The sequence below is a fragment of the Nanorana parkeri genome, unplaced genomic scaffold (genome assembly GCF_000935625.1).
Source record: "Nanorana parkeri isolate BGI_ZX_2015 unplaced genomic scaffold, ASM93562v1 scaffold447, whole genome shotgun sequence".
Lineage (NCBI taxonomy): Eukaryota > Metazoa > Chordata > Amphibia > Anura > Dicroglossidae > Nanorana > Nanorana parkeri.
Genome location: NW_017306715.1, coordinates 1,077,858 through 1,101,663, shown reverse-complemented (window position 1 = coordinate 1,101,663; position 23,806 = coordinate 1,077,858). Strand labels below are relative to the sequence as shown.

Sequence of the window (23,806 nt, the reverse complement as noted above, 5' to 3'; positions counted from 1 at the left end):
TGTGGGGACCAATCTAACAACCCATAGGGAGCTTATGGAAGTGGGGATCTGCTCAGTAAATCTGCTTTACTCCATCCCCTAGAACAGTGGTTCTCAACCGGTGTAACCTCAGGACCCACATTTGTCCTTGGTCATTAAGTCGCGACCCAAGTTGAACAGCAATGGAACGCACGGCATGTGGTACCTCGCGTTCCGATGGGGGCGATAGAACTGTGGGTGGGAGATGCATTTGGGATGCCATTCAAATTAATGGCAATGCAATGTACTCCCACACCAGAATGTGCTATGACGGAGCGCCATCCATATGTGCATCACCTGTAGAGGTGCCAGGAGCCAGAATGTGACATCACTCCGGTCCAGGCACCTCTACAGGACATGTGAAGGTGCTGTAGGGAATGCAAGTATGAATGGAGCTCCCTCATGGCCATAACCCCAGCCCATCCCACCTCAAGCTGACACTCGGCACCGGGCAGCATATTTTGAATGGTTGTCTGGCGTGAGAACTGATAGTGCTGCGCTAGGGGAAGGCAGAGGAGCCTCCCACCTAGAAAAGTGGAAGGCGACCCACTGAACACAGGGTTGCGACCCACTTTTGGGTCACGACCCACCAGTTGAGAACCAAGGCCCTAGACAACATTTTTCTTAACCTTTGCTGTGGGGCTACCCGCACTGCAAGGGTTAAATGCTCCTTTTTGTCTATTTGCTGAAAAAAAGGTTATACTCCCTGAACCTTGGAGCCACCTGCCCGCTACCCTTGTCCCTAAAGCCTCTCTCCTCCAGCAGCAATGGTATGTCCCTTGTTGTCCTCACATCCTATACACTGTGTATAGAAAGTGAAGACTCTGGGACCTTAGACCGCTGCTTTGTAGAGACTGGGTGTAGGGAGTGCGAGGATCAGGTGAGTGTAACTTTATTATTTTCCTCCCTAGACCAAAACGAGCACTTCTAGATCTTTTTAGAACTCCAAGGAAAATGATTATTAAACCTTGGAGGGGGGCTACCCCCGCACGGCAAGGCTTTAATAATAATTTTCCTTGGCGTTTGAAAAAGATCTAATCAAAGATTAGATAATGCATTCAATTGCAATTAAAGATCTAATAATGCATTCACGGTTATATTTAACAAAGCAAAAGGGAGTCAATACGAGACGTTCATTGTTAGAGTTTACATACACTTGCAGAAATCGAATCCCCTCCGCTGGGCTGCAGTGTGCCACTGTCGGAATACCCATACAGTGGCTGATTGGCTATCACTGTTGGGATTTTCGGAACGGCTCCTTTCCCTCGACAGAAGTCAATTGAAAAATTGACATTTGTCGAGCACATCGGTCCTGATGGGGCCACACTAGGGGCATCACCAGGCCCTGCGTGTATGTCATTACGTTACACGTGACGTACTTACACACGTCACTGCCAGCGGCCATCTTGGTGCTGGATGCCGGCAAAGAGAGGAGGGGACTTTCATCTGGTGAGCTAAGGTATGCCGCCAGGTCCCCCCCCTCTCTCATGCAACTGTCCGGCTCTCCATCCATTACCGAATGCTAGACGTTGCTAGACGAATGCTAGAATGCTTTTCAGAGGGCGTAAAAAATGTCATATAAAAAATCTACCTGTCTAAGGCTGGCCATACACCTGTCAATTTATTTTCGTTCAACCTGCGGGCTGAACGAAAATAAATGACCCAATCCTCCAACACAAACAGCGTGTCGTGTCGATCGAGGAATTGCCACTGTTTGCATTGCATTCTGACAGGTGTTGATTGATGAATGGTGGCTGAAATGGAGCTGACAGCCCCACACACTGTGCAAATTTTGTCCGGTACATAAGAAATCTACAGAAATTCAACCAGTGTGTGGGCACCTTTTTAGAGCCTGTTCACATTGAGCGGTTCGCAAATCGCGCGTTTGTCGCGTGATTTGCATTTTGCGCGATATCGGGCAAATGCTTGCATTAAGCAAGCTTAAATCGCGGCTAAATCCTCTCCAAAAAGGGTCCCGCGGTAGCGACACACGACCCGCGACAGCAGGACCTTTTGCCCCATTGAGAAGCATTGGAGAGCGATATCGCGCGGTAAATTGCCGCGATATCGCGGGAATTACCGCGCGATAAATCGCTCAATGTGAACGGGGTCTAAGTGTTTATACACATCATACAGTATATGGACAGAATGTCTGCCAGGAGTGGTACATTGCTGACAGCTTAGTGTACAGTTCATATTGATTTCCTGTTCACGTCTCATTACTCTGAGACCTGTGCTCCATTTATTGCAGGGGATAACCTTCTACATACATCCACTATTGTTATCCTGCCAATTCCTGTGCAAGAACAAACCAGCCCAACCAGGCAGTGCAGTTTTATCTCTATTGTGCATGCATATTCATTATCTGCTCCCTGTAGAGGGTTTGGCAGATTGCATTCCTGATCAGAGGCCGATTTGAATTAATTCACACGTTTTTAGTTTCTGTTGAATGCAAGGTCACAGGTGTAGAAAGAATCCATTTCACACTGTACGGCACATAACTTCCCTACATGCAAGTCTTTCAGTTACTTTCAGATTGCTTTGTATCTCTTCTCACATTTGAAAATATCAGTTATTTTCACATTATTTTCTATCTTTTTGCTTTTCACATTTTATAATTCTCAGGAACTTGTCATTTTCTGATGACTGGTTTTATTTATTTATTTATTTTCTTCACTGGGTGACATCCTTTTAACTCCCTCTCTGCCAGGCCCTGTGCACCACTTTTAACCTCAGCTGGCCACACAATTTTTGCAGTTTTTCACTTTTTTTAATTTTAAACTGCTGTCAGAGTTTTAAAAGAGCGCCCCCCCTCCCCCCCACACACACACACCGAACCTTACAGTTCCTAAAAGCACAGGAGTCTTCAATCTCTTTTTCTGCAGCCCCCAGCACTCAGGGAGCACGCCTGTTTATTCACAGATTGAGGAGGCATAGTATGTTTACTATCTCCCCAGTTATGAATGGACAGGAAACCTCTTAACTAACTGAATTGCTTCTGTCCATTCATAAACTGAGCAGACAGTGTCTATGTACCCAGTCATGAATGAACAGGAAGTGACGTGTAGTGCTTCCTGTTCATTCATAACTGGGGACATGGTAACGCTTACTATCTCCTCAGTTTATGAATAAACACCAGAGTGATCAGTACTGATCACTCTGGTGTTAGTTTTGAAGTTCGGCCATAAGCTTATAGCAGAAGGATGAATGCTAGTGACGTAAGGCAAACTGAGCTGGCCAGCTGGAAATATTTTTCTTCTGCCCTATGCCTTACATCGTTGGCAAGGAAAGGGTAAGCTGGCCATACACTGTTAGAATTTTGTTTGAAATAATTTGTCAGAATGTTCGATGATGCATTGAGTCAATTAATTTAGTTTGAAAGCTCTTCGATATGTCATCCAGACCAGCTTCTTGAATGGAATACCAGAAGTATCAAACAGGTTTCTGTTGTGTCTAGCACGTGCGCATTACAATATGTACCATTTTTTTTCTGAAAGAAAAACACATTCCCGGTTAGAATTTATTTCTTTTGTATAAGAAATGAGAAAAAAATTGCCATCCCGTAATTTTAATTTTCCTCGCTACTGTGATCAAAAATGAATGTTGCTGAAACCCCCCTAACCAATAGAACATTGAAAGTAATTCTACTGGTGCATGGCAAGTAAGGGATCATCAACAGTCAAAGCCCTATTAATGCAATTAGGGCTGCAACTAATGATTATTTTCATAATTGATTAGTTGGCCGATTTTTTTTTTAAATTTTTTTTTTTCCCGAAAAAAAAAATTCCATCCTTTTAATTTTAAAATGAAATACACAAATGCAGTGTTACAAACACATTGTTTACTTCAGAATAAAACTATGCACAATGGTTTGCAATCACACTGCACTGGAATGCTCAGCATTGCGGTACCGTGTGTTCCAATGCAGGCGATCACACTGTGGCTGGAAAGTGCGTTTGGGGTGCTATTGAAATGAATGGCACGGCAACGCACCTCCCGCAACAGAATTTGTCAGGGCGAAAACGGAAATTACTTTTTCCCACATTTCATAATTATTATTATTTTTTCAGTAATTGTATTGTAAGCACATGGCGCTTGAATAGCTTCAGCCAGGAGATGACAGCTGCCAGTTACAAGATTCTGCAGATGGCAGCTGAATGTAAATACAGCAGGTAGTGGACTAGTGCAATAGCCAATAACAGGCTGGCTGTTGAACCCTCCCACTGCTTGCTCTGCCCTCCTCCCAGCATGGAGGAGAGAGCTAGGGGATCCAACCAACTATGCCCTCCTCCCAGCATGGAGGAGAGAGCTAGGGAACCCAACTAAATGATAATGAGAATAGTTGACAACTATTCTCATAATCGATTATCAATTAATCGATTTGTTGGTTACAGCCCTAAGTGCAACACTAAATTAACACATAGAATAACCATTGATAGTGACTCTTATCCTTGCTATCTGGCTGAAGGGTGCCAGACGCCCATGTTCCCTGCTCTGTTCCTTTTTTTATCTGTTGACCATGCTGGCACTAGTAGGTATAAGCGGTGGGAATTATTATTATTTTTTTTTATTACACTTAGTTACAGATCGCTTGTTGTACAATCTCCTGCATCCTAAACGTTAGTCATTGCAGTAGGCTGGGTAGAAGGCAATTCCCACAGATTACTGTAGGGTTGACTAACTAATTTAAAATGCATGTCATGGAGAAGTGTTTAGGGAACGGAAAGTTGCAAAACTGAGAACAAGCTGGCAGTAGCCAAACTCTACAGAAGACCTCCTCTGGATTGCAGCCATGTAGGTGGATTTTCAACATCACACTTAACTTCTAGAGAGTGAAGCTTTAGTTTTATTACAAGATTGGTTCCTAGATTGTGCAATGGAAACCTGATATTTATTTTTATTTTTTTCTCCGCCTTATGGTTATATGGTCGTTTTCAGATACAAAAGTCTGCATTTGACATTACATCTCATGTCTGGCACGTTAAACTACGATGGACAGTCTTGGTAGGGAGTGAAACTGCAGTCCAGCAGCCAGTCATCCATTTACTGCTGGGTATAAAATGAGTGAGTGCAAAAACAGTTCATAAATGGCTGGTTATAAGGTGGTTCCTGGGGTGCCGCTTGCATTTTGTCTCGGCCATCGACCACTGAAAACTGCTCATTCTCATTCCAGCCGCCCCCATTTAACATGATGGTAACAGCAAGCAAGGAAATATAGAGGACTGTTAAGTGGTAAAACGAATCATCGGCGGACACCTCACCTAACACCAGCTGCATTATGAAGACAAAAGGCATATTTCAGAACAATCGGTATATGATTAAGGTGTCTGCTGATTACAGCATGGTAGAACAATTTCGGGTTCAAACATTTTGAGTTCTAGCAGGGAAAATTGGTCAGTATTCTAAAACAAAAGGGTGTAATTTGTGTGTAATTTCATTGATGCAGCACAGTTTGTAGACTTCTGTAAAGAAGGAGCTGTGTGTGGGTGTCTGGCCGTTCTACATTCTCCCACACAAGATCTCAACAAGCCGTACCTGTACCTTAGTGGGTACGTCTGTTCTTAAATTAATTTCAGCAAAATAGTTTAGAGCAGCAGGAAATAACACATCATACATAAAGGGCACACAAGTAGTTTAGTTGCCTAAAAGAATAGGGGTTTACTTGGAGAACATTTAAATGCAAGTAAGGGTACCGATAAGCAGCCACAAGCCAAAGGGGTACGTGACATACCCGATGGAACTTTGTAAACACTGTCTTTAGTAAAAGCATATATACTTTAAGATGATAAGCACTGTTCGATGGGGTATGTATGGATGAGAAGTTATGACTTGACACGCCAGAAAAAATTGTTGGGGTTAGTACCTATCTCCCAAGTCATAGTTTGTACTTACCATCCTGCTGTTTGATTTGTACATGTCAACATTCACACTAGAGACAAATATTTGACTCGTGCCCTTTAGCTTAATGTTCTGAGAACTGCAAAATAAGGACTATTTTAGGCTGCTATCAGTAAAGGCCACATTTTCCACATAATGATGATGGTTGTATTTGGTAAAGTGAATGTTAGGTGTAGTAGGGTTGTCTGCAGCTTGAATTTCAGTTGATGGAAGAATTGTTACCTTGATACACTGTAACACTTCACAATATAAAGTACACATACATACTGTACTGTGAATAAGGCGGGGCATAGCAGAAACCAAACCTGAGGACCCAGTCTAATAGGTAACAGGAAATTATGGAAAAGCCACATTTTCAAAATTCCTAAAAAACCCCTATTTTTAGGGATGCACCGATACCGTTTTTTCGGTATTGAGTACCGATATTTATCTTTTTCGGTACTCTCCGATACGGATTACCAATACCGGTACTTCCGTAACATGGAGTCTGCTTGCCGGGCAATCGGGAAGCCGGGCGGCGTGTCATTACCCGCCGTCTGGCTTCTTGATTGGCCAGGAAGCCGGTTCCATGCTGTTTGGCCGGCTCAAAGCTGATTGGCTGGGAAGCCTACATTGTAAAAAACAATCCTATCACTGTATATATACATTGCTGTGTGTGTGTATATGTATCTATCTATCTATCTATCTATCTATCTATATTAGGGGTGCGGAAATTAACGATTAAACTGTCGATTAATCGTTAACTCCCAGGAATACATTATACAGTGGTGCAATGCCGAATACCACTAGCTGGTATTGTGCTGTATAATGTATTTTTGCTGGGTTTTGTAGTCCTCTATAGCCAGTGCCATTCTGCATTCATTGCTGTATAATGTTACACTTTTCATTTCACTATATTGCACACCACAATTTTGTTTTTCTTTTTTACTTCCACCGCTCCAAGCTTGCTCCTGTGATGGACTACACTCAATACAAACTAGTAGTCCATCACTGGAGCCATTTATTTGATTTTATTTTTTATCCGATTAATCGAACTTAATAATCAGCTAACTAATCGATTTTGAAAATAATCGTTAGCTGCAGCTCTACTGGGTACACTTGTTCCTTTATTATAAACCAGACTTCTGGTTAAGTGCAGACATTTTGAGCTGTACCTTTGCGCCCCACTTACCTGTTTGTAGAGCAGCATTTCCCTTTCTCTTTATTCAGCCACGGCACCCTTTACAAACATGCAAAATCCTGAGTCACAACAGTCTAAAATGTAAAAAACATGTGGCACTTCTAAAATCCATCTCAGACACTTATCCCATCTAGGGGTTTGGTATGGAGTTCATGGGGAGACCCCGTGCAATTCTGCCTTTTTCATTAGAAGCCCCTTCAGATCAGAGTCCTCTCCCTTCACATCAGAGTCCCCCCATCACATTACAAGCCCCCCCCCTTGCATCAGAAGCCCTCTTCACATCAGAAACTGCCCCCTCCTTTCACATCAGAGTACCCCTTCACATTAGAAGCCTGTCTACTCCATGGAAAGGTATAATGCTGAACTAACATTTCGAGGCATCCCTGAGGAATGCTGAAGGCAATCCAGGGTGCCACGGCACCCTGGTTGAGAAAGGCAGCTCAAAAGCTAAATTACAATCAGCTGCATGTAGAGGATTGAGGAGGAAGCCAGGAAAGACTCCACCAGTGCCACTGTAATTCTGTAAGATCTAAAGCTAATGATCGCTGGGGTTCAGAGGACAGTGGTATCTTTTAGTAGGGAGGTGGACAGAAATCTGGATGCCTGCTGGACCCAAGGCACCCACCTAGGTTGCCTAGTGGTAAATCTGGCCCCTAATAGATGCTTTTTAAAGGAACACTGATGGAATGGTAAAAGTAGTGAAGAGACAGAGCACTGCCTTTTAGATCAAAGTAGCTTAGCGTTTGGATGAAAGTATCAATTAGAGCAGACCAGGAAACTGCTAGGAAACTTGGCAAGAAAAATTGAGGCTATTTTTATTATTGGAAGTTAACAGGACACGTTTGAAGTTGGTAGGAAGGGGAAAAGAGTTTGAGAATTTAGCAACTGCTTCAGGACAGGAAGGGCCATATTCCTTATTTGTCATTCATTGTTAAACCTAGATATAGTGGAGGCAATCAGCCATAAGTGATAAGAAGTGAAGTAGATGCCAGTGATTATGTTTGGGTGTGTTTAGGGACTCTATTAATCGCCTAAACAGGCTATGCCTCGGTTGTGGGAGCCTGTAGAACCATTGCAGAAGTTGTGTTTTTTTTTATAGACTCCCTGTAGAAATGAATTTATGAAGTGTAACTCTATCTGAAATAATCCCTGGAGTAAAACTGGTTACATTTGTATGCATGTAGTGTGATTCATCATTTTCTTCATCAAGCATGAGCACAGATGTTACTAAGCTATTCTCTCCCTGTGCGCAACTTTGATTTTATCATTCTTTTATGTAATCACTGACAGACTCAAGGGAGCTACTTTCTAGGTACATCATTTTCTTTACTGGTTGACTTCTGAAGACTATAGTAATTGCAAAGAGAAAAGGGGAGGAGTTAAAATTTTTATATATATATATATATATATTAGGGCTGCAACAACTAATCGACATAATCGATTATAATCGATTATTGAAAAAGTTGTCAACTTTTTATCTATATATTATATATCTATATATTACACATCTATATATTACACATCTATATATTACACATCTATATATTACACATCTATATATTACACATCTATATATTACACATCTATATATTACACATATATTACACAAAATTAAAACCAATAAAAGCTGTGCTAGAAAATTCATAGTGGGCTTCACATTTTCTGTTTGGGAAGTGGTTTTCTGTGCCTTGACTTTTCCTTCCTCTGCTTTTCAGCAGTACAGCTCACACAAACTTGTTTTGGACAGAATCTAAAAGCAGAGCATACAGTGTTTCTTTCTTTTTCAATCTCGATTTCTCTATATTTGCCACTATTTGGCTGCTTTTGCACATCTTCAGGAAGCTATCAACTACTTCAAGAATTCTCTTTTATGATTTTGTGGTAAAGGCTATTGTATTTATGCCATGTTGTTTACTGTAGGACGTATCTGGAGCAGATCAGTGCTATTGATTCCAGGACAGTGGGGAGCCCTGCAAATGAAATCCTTGCGGTCAACTACATATTGGACAGGGTCAGAGACATTCAGAAGAAGAGAAACAAAGTCCACAAGATAACATTAGATGTACAAAGGCCTACTGGGTCATTCAGCATCAACTTCCTTGGAGGTTTCACCAGTTACTATGATAACATAACTAACATAGCTGTGAAGTTGGAACCAGCACGGGGAGCCCAGCATGCTGTACTTGCAAACTGCCACTTTGACTCTGTAGCCAACACCCCAGGTAAGGTTATCTTTGGCTTGTTTGTCTAGGAACCATAGTAAAGTTACCTCTCATCTTTATTAGATAAAGGATGTTGATGGATGAAACAAAGTTCATCATGCAGCGTCACTAAAGTAAAGGCAATACTGACCTTTTGTATGCACATTTACAAATAACTGTGACTTCTGCTTGTACAGAACTTCCCTATCATTATCTAAAGAGTAAAGAATATTGATAATTGCTGATAAATCCTTTATTGCAGGTTAATGTGTACAGGCTAAAGTAAGCAGAAAAGTAATATAAACGTAAGGTAAATGAAGGAAAATGATGTCCATGAAATGTTTGAAAGAAATATGTGCTAAATGACTTAATATAGACTAAATGATAGTATAGTATAGTCTTAAATTACTTCATATATTATTGCTGAATACATGCTTGCTTTCTGCAGGTGCCAGTGATGATGCTGTAAGCTGTGCTGTTCTACTTGAAATCCTAGGATCGCTGTCAACTACATCAGCCTCTTTGAAACATGCAATCATATTCCTGTTCAATGGTGCAGAAGAAAATATCCTGCAGGTATCCATCTAGTCATCCAGTCTATACTACTTATAGACATTGGGTGTCGAATAATCAAACTCTAACTTGTGTTTAAGGAATTCTTGCTGTCAGAGGGCTGAATATTTTCAACTGAGCCTATTTGTTTTTTTTCACTGTTTGGCCAAAAAAAGTCACTACCTGGATTAAGCTAAGCAAATAAATGGGTAAGGGCCTTCCACTGGATACGTTTTTTTATGATCTGGGGTTGCTTCAGTTGGTCGGGTCTAGGTTCAGCAACTTTATGTCTAGGGCGGAAACAAGCGAGTCGGCCCTGGTCCGGTGGGAGGAGTTCTTCGTCGGCGCTGGTCCTGTTATGTCGACACTGAGAACTCATCGACGCGCGTACCTCTGACGTCGCATCCGGGTACTGCCAGTAGATCAGCTTCACATAAGGACCTTCCGCGCATGCGCTGCCACTCACCGAGCCTTACACCCCCACACTGCGCCTGCGTCCCTTTCTCACGGCCGTTAGCTTCTCTAACTACATACAGCTCCTGTCCAGTTCAACTACCATGCACTGCACTTACGTGCCCTTCTCATCGAGTTTGCGATCTATACACTGCGCTTGCGCTGTCCAATTCAACATGTTTTTATTTTAATAGTTGAATTACACAAGACCCTTCCCCCGCTGGGCCACGTTCTTTCTAGCCACGGGCGAGTGTGCTAACAGGGGAGGCCATACTTCTTTCACTATCTTGGGGTTGTATCACTATTAATGTATATTTGATGGGTTTATACTCGCAAGCGCAGTGTATAGTTTGCGAACTCGACGAGAAGGGCACGCAAGCGCAGTGCATGGTAGTTGAACTCGACAGGAGCTGTGTGTAGTTGAAGTTAATGGCCGTGAGAAAGAGACGCAGGTGCAGTGTGGGGGTGTAAGGCTCGGTGAGTGGCAACGCATGCGCACAAGGTCCTTTATGTGTAGCTGACCTACTGGCAGTACCCGGATGCGAGGTCGATGAGTTCTCAGTGTCGACAACACCGGCGACTGCCCAGAGGACCTGTGGGCAGGCGCAGGCCAGCTAAATTAGGACCCCCACCGGAAGCTCCTCCCACCAGAATAGCGCCGACTCCCCGCTGCTCTCCCGCACCGCGCAACCTCACCAGCGAGGCAACTAACAGTGAGTGAGGGCCTGGGGTCCCTCATAAGAACGATTTATTGTATTAGCAGGGGAAAATAGTACATTATTGTCTGCAGTGTGTACTCTATATGTACATATGGAGTACACACTGCAGCAATAGATTTACTATTATCCCTGCTAATATGAATGGATTAAATGATCCATAGTACATAATAGTACATAACATGTAATTGTACTACGGATCATTTAACCCATTCATGTTAGTTGAGGAAAATTGTAAATCTATTGCTGCAGTGTGTACCGTATATGTAGTACATATATAAAGCACACACCTCCACTACACTACAGCAATAGATTTACAATTCTCCCCTGCTAACATGAATAGGATAAATCATGATCCATAGTACATAACATGTAGTTGTATTATGGATCATTTAACCTATTCATGTTAGCAGGGAGAAATGTAACTCTATTACTGCAGTGTACTGGAAGTGTGTACCAGGTTAAATGATCCAAAGTACACACTTCCAGTACACTGCAGTAATAGAGTTACATTTCTCCCTTGCTAACATGAATAGGTTAAATGACCAGAGGCACTTGTACTTGGTCTTGAAAAAGTGGTATCGAGACATCCCTACAATGAAGTAAGTAAAAATGAAAAAAAAATAGAGTTAAATAAAATGAAAAATATCCCCCCAAAAAATTAAAGTACCCCAACCCCGCGATAGTGTGTATACTAGTAGAAACTCAAGGCTGGGCACACCTACATACAAAACGACGATTGCGCTACACATGCAATATTTCTCGGGCCAATATTCATCGCTAATGCTAAACTAATGACTTGGCTTTTATATATATAAATATTATTATTTTTTTTGTCCAATTTTGGTGTTATTTTAAATACAAGTTTGGCTATTTGATTATATTGGTTGGAGTTTTACAATCGAGATTATTTGAAATCCATGAAACAAATAAAATGTCTAATATAATACATACAATTATTAAAAAAAAAAAGTAATTTTAAGTTTCAGCCCGACAAATTTTGCTGCAGGAGGTGCACCTTCTGTCCGCAGTGTGATTGCCTGCACTGGAACGTACATGCCGTGCATTCCAGTGCAGTGCAATTTTTTTTCTTTGTAACACTCCATTTGTGTCTTTTTTTTTTTTTTTTTTGAATGGTGCCATTCATTTTTTTATTTTATCCGATTTAATCAAAAAATAAATTGGCCAACTAATAGATTATGAAAATAATCGTTAGTTGCAGCCCTAGTTATGTTCCCAAATAATGAGGTCCGCTGCCTACCTGAACATACAGAGTGACCCTGATCGCACAGGCATATTCCAAGATGACAATACCAAGATTCATCGTATTCAAATTGGGAAAGAGTGGTTCAGGGAGCATGAGACATCATTTTCACACATGGATTGGTCACCACAGAGTCCAGACCTTAACCCCATTGAGAATCTTTGGGGTGTGCTGGAGTAGACTTTACACTGTGGTCTGACTAGCCCCCCCCATCATCACTACAAGATCTTGGTAAAAAATGTATACACCTCTGGGAGGAAATAAATGGTATGACATTACATATGCTTTATTGAAAAGATGCAACAGGGAATGTGTGCTGTAATCATAGCTAAAGGGGGTCCAATGAAATATTTGAGTGTGTGACTTTGGCCAGGCAGTGTATCTTGACCTTGTGTCTGCGTGTCATACTCCAGCATTATTGTTAGTCTTTGCTTTTGTAGCTCTTCTTTATGCATGATTAGGCATTCTTGTGTGTCATATCTAATGCAAGGTACCTGCTGGAGTCTTTACTACGGTTTTCAATCGCGTGTGTCACATTTAACTGTCATTATAAACTCTCATTTTGTTTGTAGGAGCCAAGGATGATTTAAAACATGGATGGGCTCAGAGCATTAATCTAGTGTGCCCTTGCTGCCTTTTGTTGTACAATTCATTTTATTTTTCAACAGCGTGCATTTCCTATTCTTCTCATTTATATAATATTATGTAGGTAGTATTTCAGCTTTGAAAAGGTTGGGCTTAAACATTACATACTATACTAGGTATTTATTACAGACAATAGTATATATTTTTTTTTTTAAAGAATGCAAGGAAATTTGAGATTTAGACATTGCTTTATGAGCTGGCAAGTTATATTCTCCCTTTAAAAATAAAGAGTTTTATGGCCTTCTAAAGGTCCCGATTCTAATATCAGCTCATGTTCAGCCTTATAATGCCAGTTTAACTCTGAGCCAGGCAAATATGCCCTTGTTGACCCAAGTTAAAACCACATCAGCATGGGCATTTGAGCAATATAATTTACTTTTTTATTATTGTTTATTGATTTATTTTTTTGTGCTTCGTTATAGATAATGTGGCTGTAGAAACTTTAGCAGGGGTACTTAATTACTTACCATTTTTGAATGGAAACCTGCAAACCCAGGTCGCTGTGATATGCCAAAACTAACTTCTACCAGGAGGTTGACATTTGACCCTGCCCCCTCCAACACCACATTTCTTAGTGCCCATCATATGGATAGGAAAGTTCAGGTTTCCTAATGGGGGCTGGCATGTCAGTATTGGAGTACTCTTGAGTGATTGTGTTACTTGGAGCACTAAAAGGGAACTAAGAAGATGTGCAGACACTGCTGCATACCTACACTAAGATAAAACTGTTTCCTTAGAATATAACAGAATTGCAAGAGACATGTATTTTGTTTCCTTTCAGGGTAGCCATGGTTTCATTACTCAACACCCATGGGCCAAGCTCGTTCGTGCGTTCATCAATTTGGAGGCTGCCGGTGTGGGGGGAAAGGAGCTGGTATTTCAGACAGGTACTGTATGTAGACATCAATGTGAAATGTTTGTTTCTAGTGAAGCTCTAGAGACGCCCGATCGCTTGCAGTAAGTGCGGGTGTGCCCCCTCCCCCACGTACCACCGTCGTCATCGCTGCCGATGCCGAGATCCGGTGCGACTGGGACCGCCAAGGCGACGCTGTCAGTGGAGAACAAAGGGAGATCAGTACACGATCTCTCTTTGATCACTTCTTGGTCCCCGAATGCAGGAAGTGATGTATATTGTGCATTGTGTCACTCTCTGGAACAGAACACCGGTGAGTAGCTGGTGAAGCAGATCTCTGCTTCATCAGCTTCTCTGGGGGTCCCTAGGTGACAATAGGGGTCTTAGAGACCCCTGATGTCTCCATAAAGAGGACCTGTCATGTGAATTGGCTGTCACTTAGCGGATTTCTTAGTCACCTATGTGATAGCAATAAAGTTAAGTGTAAAAAAAAATAGTTACAAATAAAAAAAAAAAGTAAAATAACACAAAATGCCCCCCCCCACATAAACATGCAACGGGTGCGCCAATGTGCGAAAACGGTTCCGACCTATTGTGCCGCACATGTTGCATATCGCCGCAAACGTCAGAGTAAGGGCAATAATTCTATGGCTATTAATTACTGATAACATTAAACTGATGAGCGGTAAAAGCTTTTAAAGCATCGCCTATGGCCAGTTTTGGGTGTGGTTGTTTTCTGCGATTTCGCGGCGTGCACAATTTTAAAGCTTGACATGTTTGGTGTCTATTTATCCGACGTGACCCCGTCTCGTATATTTTACCAAAAAATTGGGGTGATAATGTTTCATAACATTTTATAGGGAAACCGTTTTTTTTACAAAATTTAGGGTACTTTTTTTGTTATAGTAATAAATAAAAACCGCAGAGTTTAAATACGTGTTTAAATACCACCAAAATAAAGCTCTATCTGTCTTCAAAAAATGGTATAAAATTCATTTCAGTACAGCGTTACATGGCAGAATAAATGGCAGTCAAAGTACTGCAGCGCTGAATACTGAAAAATGGCCTGGGCAGGAAGGGGGTTTAACACCCCGGTCAGCAAGTGGTTAAATTGGTTCATATTTTATAATATGGGAGTAGATGCCACCTTTAAAGAGTATTTGGTCTGCACAGTTTTTTTTCCAGTAATGGTAAACAGGGACTGCATTTTCTCTTCCTTCATGCTGTGACCTTGCTCACGAAGTTGTTATACATTATCAGCTATTCCCATTCAATTAGTGCGCTGTAGAAAGCCCACCTTTCCCGTTCTAACACCAGACAGTGATGTATAGTGTGGGGAAGTACAACTCTGTAGATTAAGTAGCATAGAATGAATATTGTATTTTACTGTAGAAGTTTTTTTCTAATGTCGACTCTAAAACCTTAATGAGGACGTCTTTGTAGCACTGGCTTATTCATGTACATCTTATGTCATTGCTTTCTGTACTGAATACCTTCAACTATTTAACGATGTCTGTGCATTCTGATCCTATTCTGTAAGTGCTGCAATTCTTTCTTTGTTCTGTATTTTTTCTTTTTCTGTTTTTGAAAAATCCATTAAAAATCTCAGCTTATAAAATAGTTTCTTTAAAGATCTATAATTCTGAAGCATTAGTGTGTACTGGGAGAGTGACCACATGCTGCTTTCAGTGTGTTTCCTAGTGTTAAGGTACAATTCTGTAAATGACATGCTCATACTCTTGGACGAGCTTTATATGGTGCAGAGGTTTTTGTTCTTGAAAGTGTGAATTGAATACTAGAGTGTGTACATTATTCTTGGTTGATCTGTCTGTTTTTTCTATTTATGTTATCTTGGCAGGCCCAGAAAACCCATGGCTGGTACAAGCATATGCGATAGCTGCTGTCCACCCTTTTGCTTCAGTGGTGGCTCAAGAGATATTCCAGAGCGGTGTTATCCCTTCAGATACAGATTTCCGCATTTACAGAGATTTCGGAAACATTCCAGGTTTGTTTTAATGTTCTAGCTAACAATATCTTCTCTTTCGACTATTTTTGTGGATTATTTTTTGGGGTCAAGTAATCTTCAGACATTTTAACATGTTGGGGATAAATGGGGAAAAAAATGGATGTGGCAATGAAAGGGTTAATTGCTGTGTTCAAATGGTTTTCAAAAGGATGTCTACAATTTTATTTGTGCCTTTTTCATTTGTGCATGCAACCTGCTTATGAACCTAAAGATGAATGTGTTACCATGTTGGTGATGGTGATTGTGCATGTCTGCATGGATATGTGCACAGCCATCCATGTAAATCGCAGTGAATCGGGCATCCTTGTTAGCGATATGTATGACAGATGGGAAATACTCAGCACATTTAAAGTGTATACACTTTTTGAGTAGACAAGGTTAAACCCCATTCCAGTTTACTTTTTTGCTGCCTGTGTACCATTGGGGAAATTGAGCCCTTTCACACGTCAGTTTTTCAGGCTGGTCTGATTGGACGCCTAGTGTTAGTCTATCAGCAGCCACGTGTAAACAGACATGCATCTGTTTACATCTGATTTCCCCCGACTGAGGACAGAGTTCTGTTTTGGAGGACCTGATCATAGCGGATTGGGGCTAATCTGATGTAAATGCACATGTGTCTGTTTACATCTGACTCCCCATAGTCCAACATAGGTCTGGTGGTTTCATTTTTTCCCTCTATCGCAAGATGTAGGAATAACACGGATGGACACAGATGTCACTGGTCCAGACTGCTTTGATCAGCAGAAGATCTGTGCACAGATTCCCTACTGATCGGAAATGAAGGCACCCATGTGAAAGGGGCTAACTGTCCCAAAGTGAGGGGCTTCCCCTCTTAAGCAGTTGTCCTGCAGAACAAGATTTCCCTCACCTTTTCTTCTGGGGACAACACTAACATTTTGGATTTTCCCTCACTTTCTTTCTGGATGACAATGTTCACCAGTAAAGATAAAGTTCCTAAGACCCAGACTGTAATAAAAACTTGAGCGGGTCTAACCACTTTATCATAAAATAAAATTTTTAAAAAATGGTTTTGCCTAGAGATACCCCAGTTCTGATACCTCTCACTCACCTCACTCACCTCATAGTTCTAGCCGACCTGTGACAATGAGACTGTCACAGGTCGGCTCAGTAGATCGGGAGGTGAGCGAACACATACCGGCGTTCGCTCACCTCTCCATCCTGTCGCGGCTCTCTGCAGTGACAGGGGAGGGGCTGGATTCCCCCCTCCCTGCTCCGATCTGCCAGCGCTGACTGGCGGAACGGACGGGGGAGGGGGCGGGTAAAGCTGGCTCTGCCTCTAGATAGGCAGAGCCAGCTGTCAGTCACGCAGCTGGGCGGATCCCGGCATCATTGCCGGGATCCGCTTCACCTGCGGCATCTCAGTATACCGCGAGCTGCAGCTCGCCGTATACTGAGCCTAGGGTGACAGGAGGACGCTAGTTTGTGTCCTCCCGTTACCCTAAGGAGAACTATGGGGAAAATCCTTAACCCCATAGTTCTCCTTTTTTAACTAATTTTATTTTCACTGCCTTGGAACATTCTGCTACGTTTGCCTTTTTTTTAATCACTATATCTGTTCTCCTTTAGGTATTGACTTGGCATTTATTGAGAATGGCTACATCTATCATACAAAATATGATACAGCAGACAGAATTCACACAGACTCCATCCAAAGAGCAGGTTAGTAATAATCTTTGACTATTAATATTACTGCAAATCAGACATATTGGAATATCAAGTAATAGTAAATCCCCTCAGTGTTTTTTTTTTAAGACTGGAGCCGATAGAATCTGTCATGGCACATGGCAACCAATCAGCTTTTAAGCTTAACTGAAGACAGAAGCTGATTGGTTACTATGCCCAGCTGCTCCAGGGTTAGTAAATTCCTCCCATTGTTCCTTTTCCCTTTTTTTTTTTCTTTTCTGTTCCTTCTGTTTTCTCTTTTTTTTTTTCTTCAGTAAAAATAAAAGTCCATACAAATGATATTGGCTGACTAGGAAAGCCTTTTTAAGTCACAGTCTATAGTGTAGTTACATCAAAAATAATTAAAGACACATCACAAATACAAATTAGGAAGGTATAATCTTAGAATTTTTTATCTACCTGCAATCCTCTGCGTGGCAGAAATTCAAGCAAGAATCCTGTGTATGTTGTCAGGGCAATGTTGTGAATCTAGCATTTGAAGATCGCAGGGAGGCTGGGAGCACAGGGAAGACTTCCACAGTGTGATGATGTCTTGTGTGTGGCACAGGCTGTCAGCTTCCTAGCTATACACTGTGGCAGAGGTATATGAATCACCAAAGTGGATAGAATTGTTATTATTTAGGCAGGTAGAACATACCATTTATGTCCCCCAGCCGTCTGTTTTAGCCTTTGCCTGGAACTCTTCCCCCCCCCCCCACCTAAGAGATACAATTATTATTTTTACTATGAATTTTCAAAGCGATAGAAAGCAAAGTATTGCCAAGCACATCATATCTTTTATACATTTACCTACAAAATATTCTTGTTTTTCTTTCAGTTGCTCCTTGCCATACCTATATTTTAATGCTAGGTACAACAGCTATTGTCCAGCAAGATTTTTACTAGGGATGTTCAGATACCAGTGCAGATACTTGGCATTTTCACGAGAACTAACAGGGCTGCAGAGGTCGCAGCTGTGATTTGGGCCCTGGCGCTGCACCACTGTCCAGAAATCATTAGTCTGTATTGTTTTAGAAAAACTGTCGCATGACAATAAAGAAAAATGTAAAAGTTATTGTACCTGTGAGTACTTGGACAAGTAGCGGTACTTGTACTTGGAAAAATTGTATCACTGCATCCCTAATATATATTTATATAAAGAAAAAAATCATACATTGAAACAAATCCCAGGAGCTCCGTGTGCTCCTTACAAATGACAGCTGCCTCCTAACTTTTGAATTTTTCTCTAGTCTCGTCTTGGAGCTAGAAAAGTATCTGTAGTTGTAGTTGTAGTTGTACAGAGTACTGTACTTGGTATCGGTGCATCCCTAATTTTTACAATGAAAATTTTTTAGACTTGGCAAGTAAAATTGAACTTTTTAATTGAAACTGGAGCAAACCATAGAAGTATTGCCCTAAAGCTAATCATCTTCCTAGTTGTTTTATGTACGGTAAATGGAAGCTGATGCAGGCACCAATAAGAGGAAAGAGGGAGGGGGAAACATATACATAAAACAACCAAGGTTCTTAAACAAACATGACTGTTAAAGAAGCGTAGTATACTGCATGACATTCTGGCAAGTTCTACCCTATAAAGGTGCCCATACACTGTACGATTATCGTATGAGAATCGCAGGAAATCCCGCGATCGTACGTTAATCGCAAAGTGTATGGAAGGCGTGCGACCGCTTCTACTGTACGGTCGCACGTCTTCCGTCGAACAAGCAGGCTGGAAAACTCGCTGAGAATCATAAGATTCTCGGCGGGTTAGTGGCCTGCTTGTTCGACAACTGCCGAACAGGCCGGTGTGCGCACGTGCACACTGCCCATTCAGCATTGCAGTCATCGGAAAGCCCGCCCCTCGGGGGTGGGCTTGCGATGATCGCAAGTACGATCTGCCTGTCCAAGATGGGCAGATCGTACGTACGTTTTTTAAAATTACTTTACAACCCTCGCAAGACAAAAGTCTTGCGAGGGTTGTACAGTGTATGGCCACTTTAAGTGTGCTCTTGGTTTAATTAGTGAGCCATTATAGACTTTAGCACTCTTCTTCTTAGCTCCGCTATCAAGATGATTTCTTGGGATGCATTAACTGTTTCACTTTCATGACACCAATGTTATATGTTCTTTATCACTGTACACGGTGGCTTTTTATGCTAACTCTGGAAAGTATCAGACTTTTATAGTGGATTTTTAGTTTTTACCCTGTACACATATTTTATGTTCTATATTATAATGTGAAATTTTTTCACCCAGGTGACAACATAATGGGGGTATTGAAATACTTGGCATCCTCACACCTTCTTGCCGACTCGTCAGATTATCGTCATGGGAACTTGATTTTCTTTGATGTGAGCGGCTTCTTTGTGGTGTCTTATCCAGCTCGCATTGGTACCATTGCAAATTACATCATTGGCGCAGTCGCTCTGTTTTATCTAAGCAAGAACACTATTAAATACAAGCGCGCAGGTAAGCTATCGTATGAATCAGCAATGATTACAAAATATTCATAACATTTATTTTTTGGATCCCCACCATTTCTTTGGACCTCCTGTGTTTTATAAGGATGAACTGAAAAATATTCAGTCTGTAGTTGTGGCAGACTTTTGGAGCAAACTAAATGGAAAGATTTCTGACTCTTGCAGTTGAGCTTCATAAGATACTTGGGGAATTCTAAAGCATTGTTTGGGATATTCTGACAGTCTTTTGTGCACATTACAATTGGTTTACTTGCCTCCGTTTAGCATTGTCACTTTTATTTATTTTACAGTGCTGAGTTTCCAGACCCCCTCTCTCTTCCTCCTTTTTTTTTCTAGAAAGGTGGAGGCACATGTATTTAGGCATGCATATTATGTACAATATACACTGAGTGGCCAGATAATTATGACCACCCCATCAGTACTTCGTTGGGCCACGAGATGACTCCACGAGATTACTTTGTTGGGCCGCCTTGTGACTCCACGAGATGTTGAAAGGTAATACGAGGAACCTGACACTGCACTGTTGCCCTTCTGTTGTCTTGTACCAGTCTTGCCACTCTCCGTTCTGCCCTAACATTGACTAGTCGCTGACTGCCACAATTCGCACGTTCGGACACATATTTACGGCTGACAGTCCAGTCTTTAAACACTTTAACAACAGCTGCTCTTGAACATTTAATGAATTCTGCTGTTTTGCTGATACTCGCTCCATGGCTCCGAGCGCCAACAATCACCCCACGTTCAAAGGCTGTTAAATCGCGTTGTTTACCCATATCTTCAGAAAAAAATCACTTCTACTGTCATGGTAAACAACCTGCTTCACTATTTATAATGGTCTGGCCCTCTAGCAACTTCAGCGCAAAATTATAGCTAATTTGCCTACAAACGTCAGGTGGTCATAATAATCTGGCCACTCAGTGTATAGATTATGTAAGCCGTTTTTTTATATTTTTTGCAAGTATTAACATGGTTGTATTTATTCTGTGTAGGTATGAACTATGCTCGTGACCTCATGGTTGGACTGTTCATCACAGTGACAAGCTGGGTTTCAGCGCTTGTAACTGTTCTCATCATGGCCGTATTGGTTACTCTGAGCGGCTATACGCTCTCGTGGTATACACACTTCTATGTGGCTGTGGCTCTGTATGGAGCTGCTGCTCTAGCTAAGCTCATATTAATGCACTCACTGGCTAAACAATTCTATTTTACGGTAAGTGTTTTCATTATAATTTTTGTGTTCGTTTCTTAAAATTTTTTGATGGATATCACACATGCAGTACTATTGGGAACTACATAGGAAAAACATGGACCTAAACCCACAATCTAAATGTGAGCTGTTCCTTGCCCATACTTGCTGCTACCCAGTCTAAACTAATCCAAATATTGCTGTAAAACTTGCCTTGTAGGAGCTTCGGGCTGAAGTATTACACTGATTTTTGAAACCGCTTAGGTTATGGAGAGACTAGACCACACAGGGATTAATGTGTGTGTGTGTGTATATATATATATATATATATATATATCTCTATATCACATACAGACACACACATGCACAATCACATACAGACACACAAAGGTTGAACTTGTTGGACCTGTGTCTTTATTCAATCTCAAATACTATGTTACCATGTATGTAACTATGAGAACTAATAATACCAAATAAGATTTAAAAAAAAACCATATGGTTTCTCTCTGTCATCTTCACCTAGTTCTTTTTGTATTGTAGATAGAAAGTTGGCCTTTCAGGGCCTCATTATTACCTTGCAGAGGAGTGTATGTAGCTGAATTCACAGAAGGGTTAGGTTTTACTGGGCTAAAGCTGGTAGATATTATTGATTGTGCATATTATTGATTGTGCATATTGCCATTTCTATTGTATTGCAAATGTATTCGCATATCATCCTCTTTCTTAGTATCTTTTAAGATCTTATTACTCTTAATGAAAGGACAGTCATGATAGAGTTATCATGGGTTTAATGACAAAATAGTTTAAACAATGCCTAGAAATGTTATTTCTGCTATATCCTTTTGAAGTAGCATAAACTTGTTTACTTTGCCAATTTAGGCAAGGTGACAGTCTCGAAAGCCCACCAGCCTATCCACCTATTCTCTTTCACCCTAATCTCCAGCCACTCTATCAGTCGTTGCGATGTACTCAGTGCTTCTGGATCTGGTGGAACTTGTGATATCCTCCAGGAACACCACTTCTCTGATCAAACCCTGTGGAAGCTCTACATTGGATTTTGTCATGGCCTGCACAGCAGGGATGATGTCACCTGCTCCATACTTTATTGTGTGGCAATTCTGCATCCGGGGAGCAGGTTACTTCCATATATCTAGAAGCATTGGCTATTTTGCGAGGGCTTTGATGGAGCCGTTTGGGATTGGGAAATAGAATGTATAAATTGTGTTGGGGGTGGCCTATATAGAGACCCTGAATGGGCAAAGTAACATAGTACAAAGCCGTACATTGTTTCCTAATTTAGAATTAAATAATCCTGTCTGGTTTATAACCCCTCTTCCCAATTGTTTGTTGCAGCATTTAGCCTGGGCATCAGATATACCTAATTAGTTCCTGTAAAAGTTGGTGATGAAGTTAGTTTTGCCTTTTTTTTGCTACTCTAGTAGACTGTCAATTTCCTGAACAATATGGCAGAATATTCAGTATGCTGGATTTTGTTCCAAGATTAAAATCCTGTTTGAGGCAGCTCTGTATTTTTTTCTTCTGTTCTCCAGAACACAAGCAAACAGTACCTTGGGGACCTCTTCTTTGATGTGTCCTTGCTTTCATGGGGCATACCCATGGTGCTTCTTACTAATAAAGGCCTTTGCTCTGCTTATTTCTTCGCCATGTGGGTGATTATCCCATTAATCACAAAGATGTTTCTTCAGAAAGAATCTATATATCAAGGTATGTTTGTTTTAAGGTAGGCCATATTAATATATGACAATCTAGCAAGTAAACTGACTCCGGTATACCTTTTTTGGGTAAATAATTTCCATTGTGAGAATTATCTTATGCAGCTGGCTGTCCTGCTATTTGAATGCTCGTAGTCTGGGGGCAATAAAATAGCTGTATGAGAATTGCATACTAATGCTGCCATCTTAAACTAACGTATGATCATTTATGTATGAGCACCTTAAGTAAATAATATTGCTCATAAGAATTTTGCTTTAAAGCATATTTCAAATCCTCATATACTTTTCTATATGGCGTGGCACTGGACAGGATCTAATCCATGCATAGCTGTGACAGTCCTTGCTTTGCAGTTGGCATTCCATTGTCACTTGCCATAGAGTAGGGTATATTTCTGTAAAATCTCCACTAGGGCAGTGGTTTCCAACCAGGAGTATGCACCAGGATGTTTAGGGTACATAAAAACTATTGAATAATTATGGAAACAGTGAAGTCACTCCAGTTGGTCATGCTTCCAGAGCCAACATTGTCAGTGGAGTGAAAAGCCAATGCTGGGGGGGGGGGGGGGGGGGGGTGGGGGGGGGGGGGGGGGGGGGGGGGGGCGGTCCTCTCTTCTCCTGTGCTAGAACCTAGGGCTATACTGGGTCAGCGTGTACGCATCCTGCAGGCTCTCCGCTTCTCCCCTCAGCCCTGCCAGTCCTCTCAGCATCATCCTCTCATCACCCCCAACACCCCCACTCCCACCCCTACTACTGCACTGTTGCTATCACATCATTGATGACAACCTCTACATAGCTACTCCACACCGTCGTGTTCAAAGAAGGGAAATTGCAGCACTCCAAAAATTTGTGCATATCTTTTATTCAAGAATATTACGTTAAGAACTCAAGCCAACATCTCTAGATGCTGATCGTATTGTA

General features: G+C 41.4%; 1 protein-coding gene across 2 annotated transcripts in view; it reads left to right on the top strand.

The window, feature by feature from the left end:
* The window catches only part of ERMP1 (endoplasmic reticulum metallopeptidase 1), a 37,775-nt gene that overhangs the window by 739 nt on the left and 13,230 nt on the right, over nucleotides 1-23,806 (top strand). For both annotated transcript variants that reach the window (XM_018560298.1, XM_018560299.1), the window contains exons 2-9: nucleotides 9,017-9,318; nucleotides 9,746-9,873; nucleotides 13,709-13,814; nucleotides 15,639-15,785; nucleotides 17,394-17,486; nucleotides 19,746-19,958; nucleotides 20,959-21,179; nucleotides 22,706-22,880. In XM_018560298.1, the coding sequence (XP_018415800.1) occupies nucleotides 9,017-9,318; nucleotides 9,746-9,873; nucleotides 13,709-13,814; nucleotides 15,639-15,785; nucleotides 17,394-17,486; nucleotides 19,746-19,958; nucleotides 20,959-21,179; nucleotides 22,706-22,880 (1,385 nt within the window). The remainder of the gene's footprint in view (nucleotides 1-9,016; nucleotides 9,319-9,745; nucleotides 9,874-13,708; nucleotides 13,815-15,638; nucleotides 15,786-17,393; nucleotides 17,487-19,745; nucleotides 19,959-20,958; nucleotides 21,180-22,705; nucleotides 22,881-23,806) is intronic.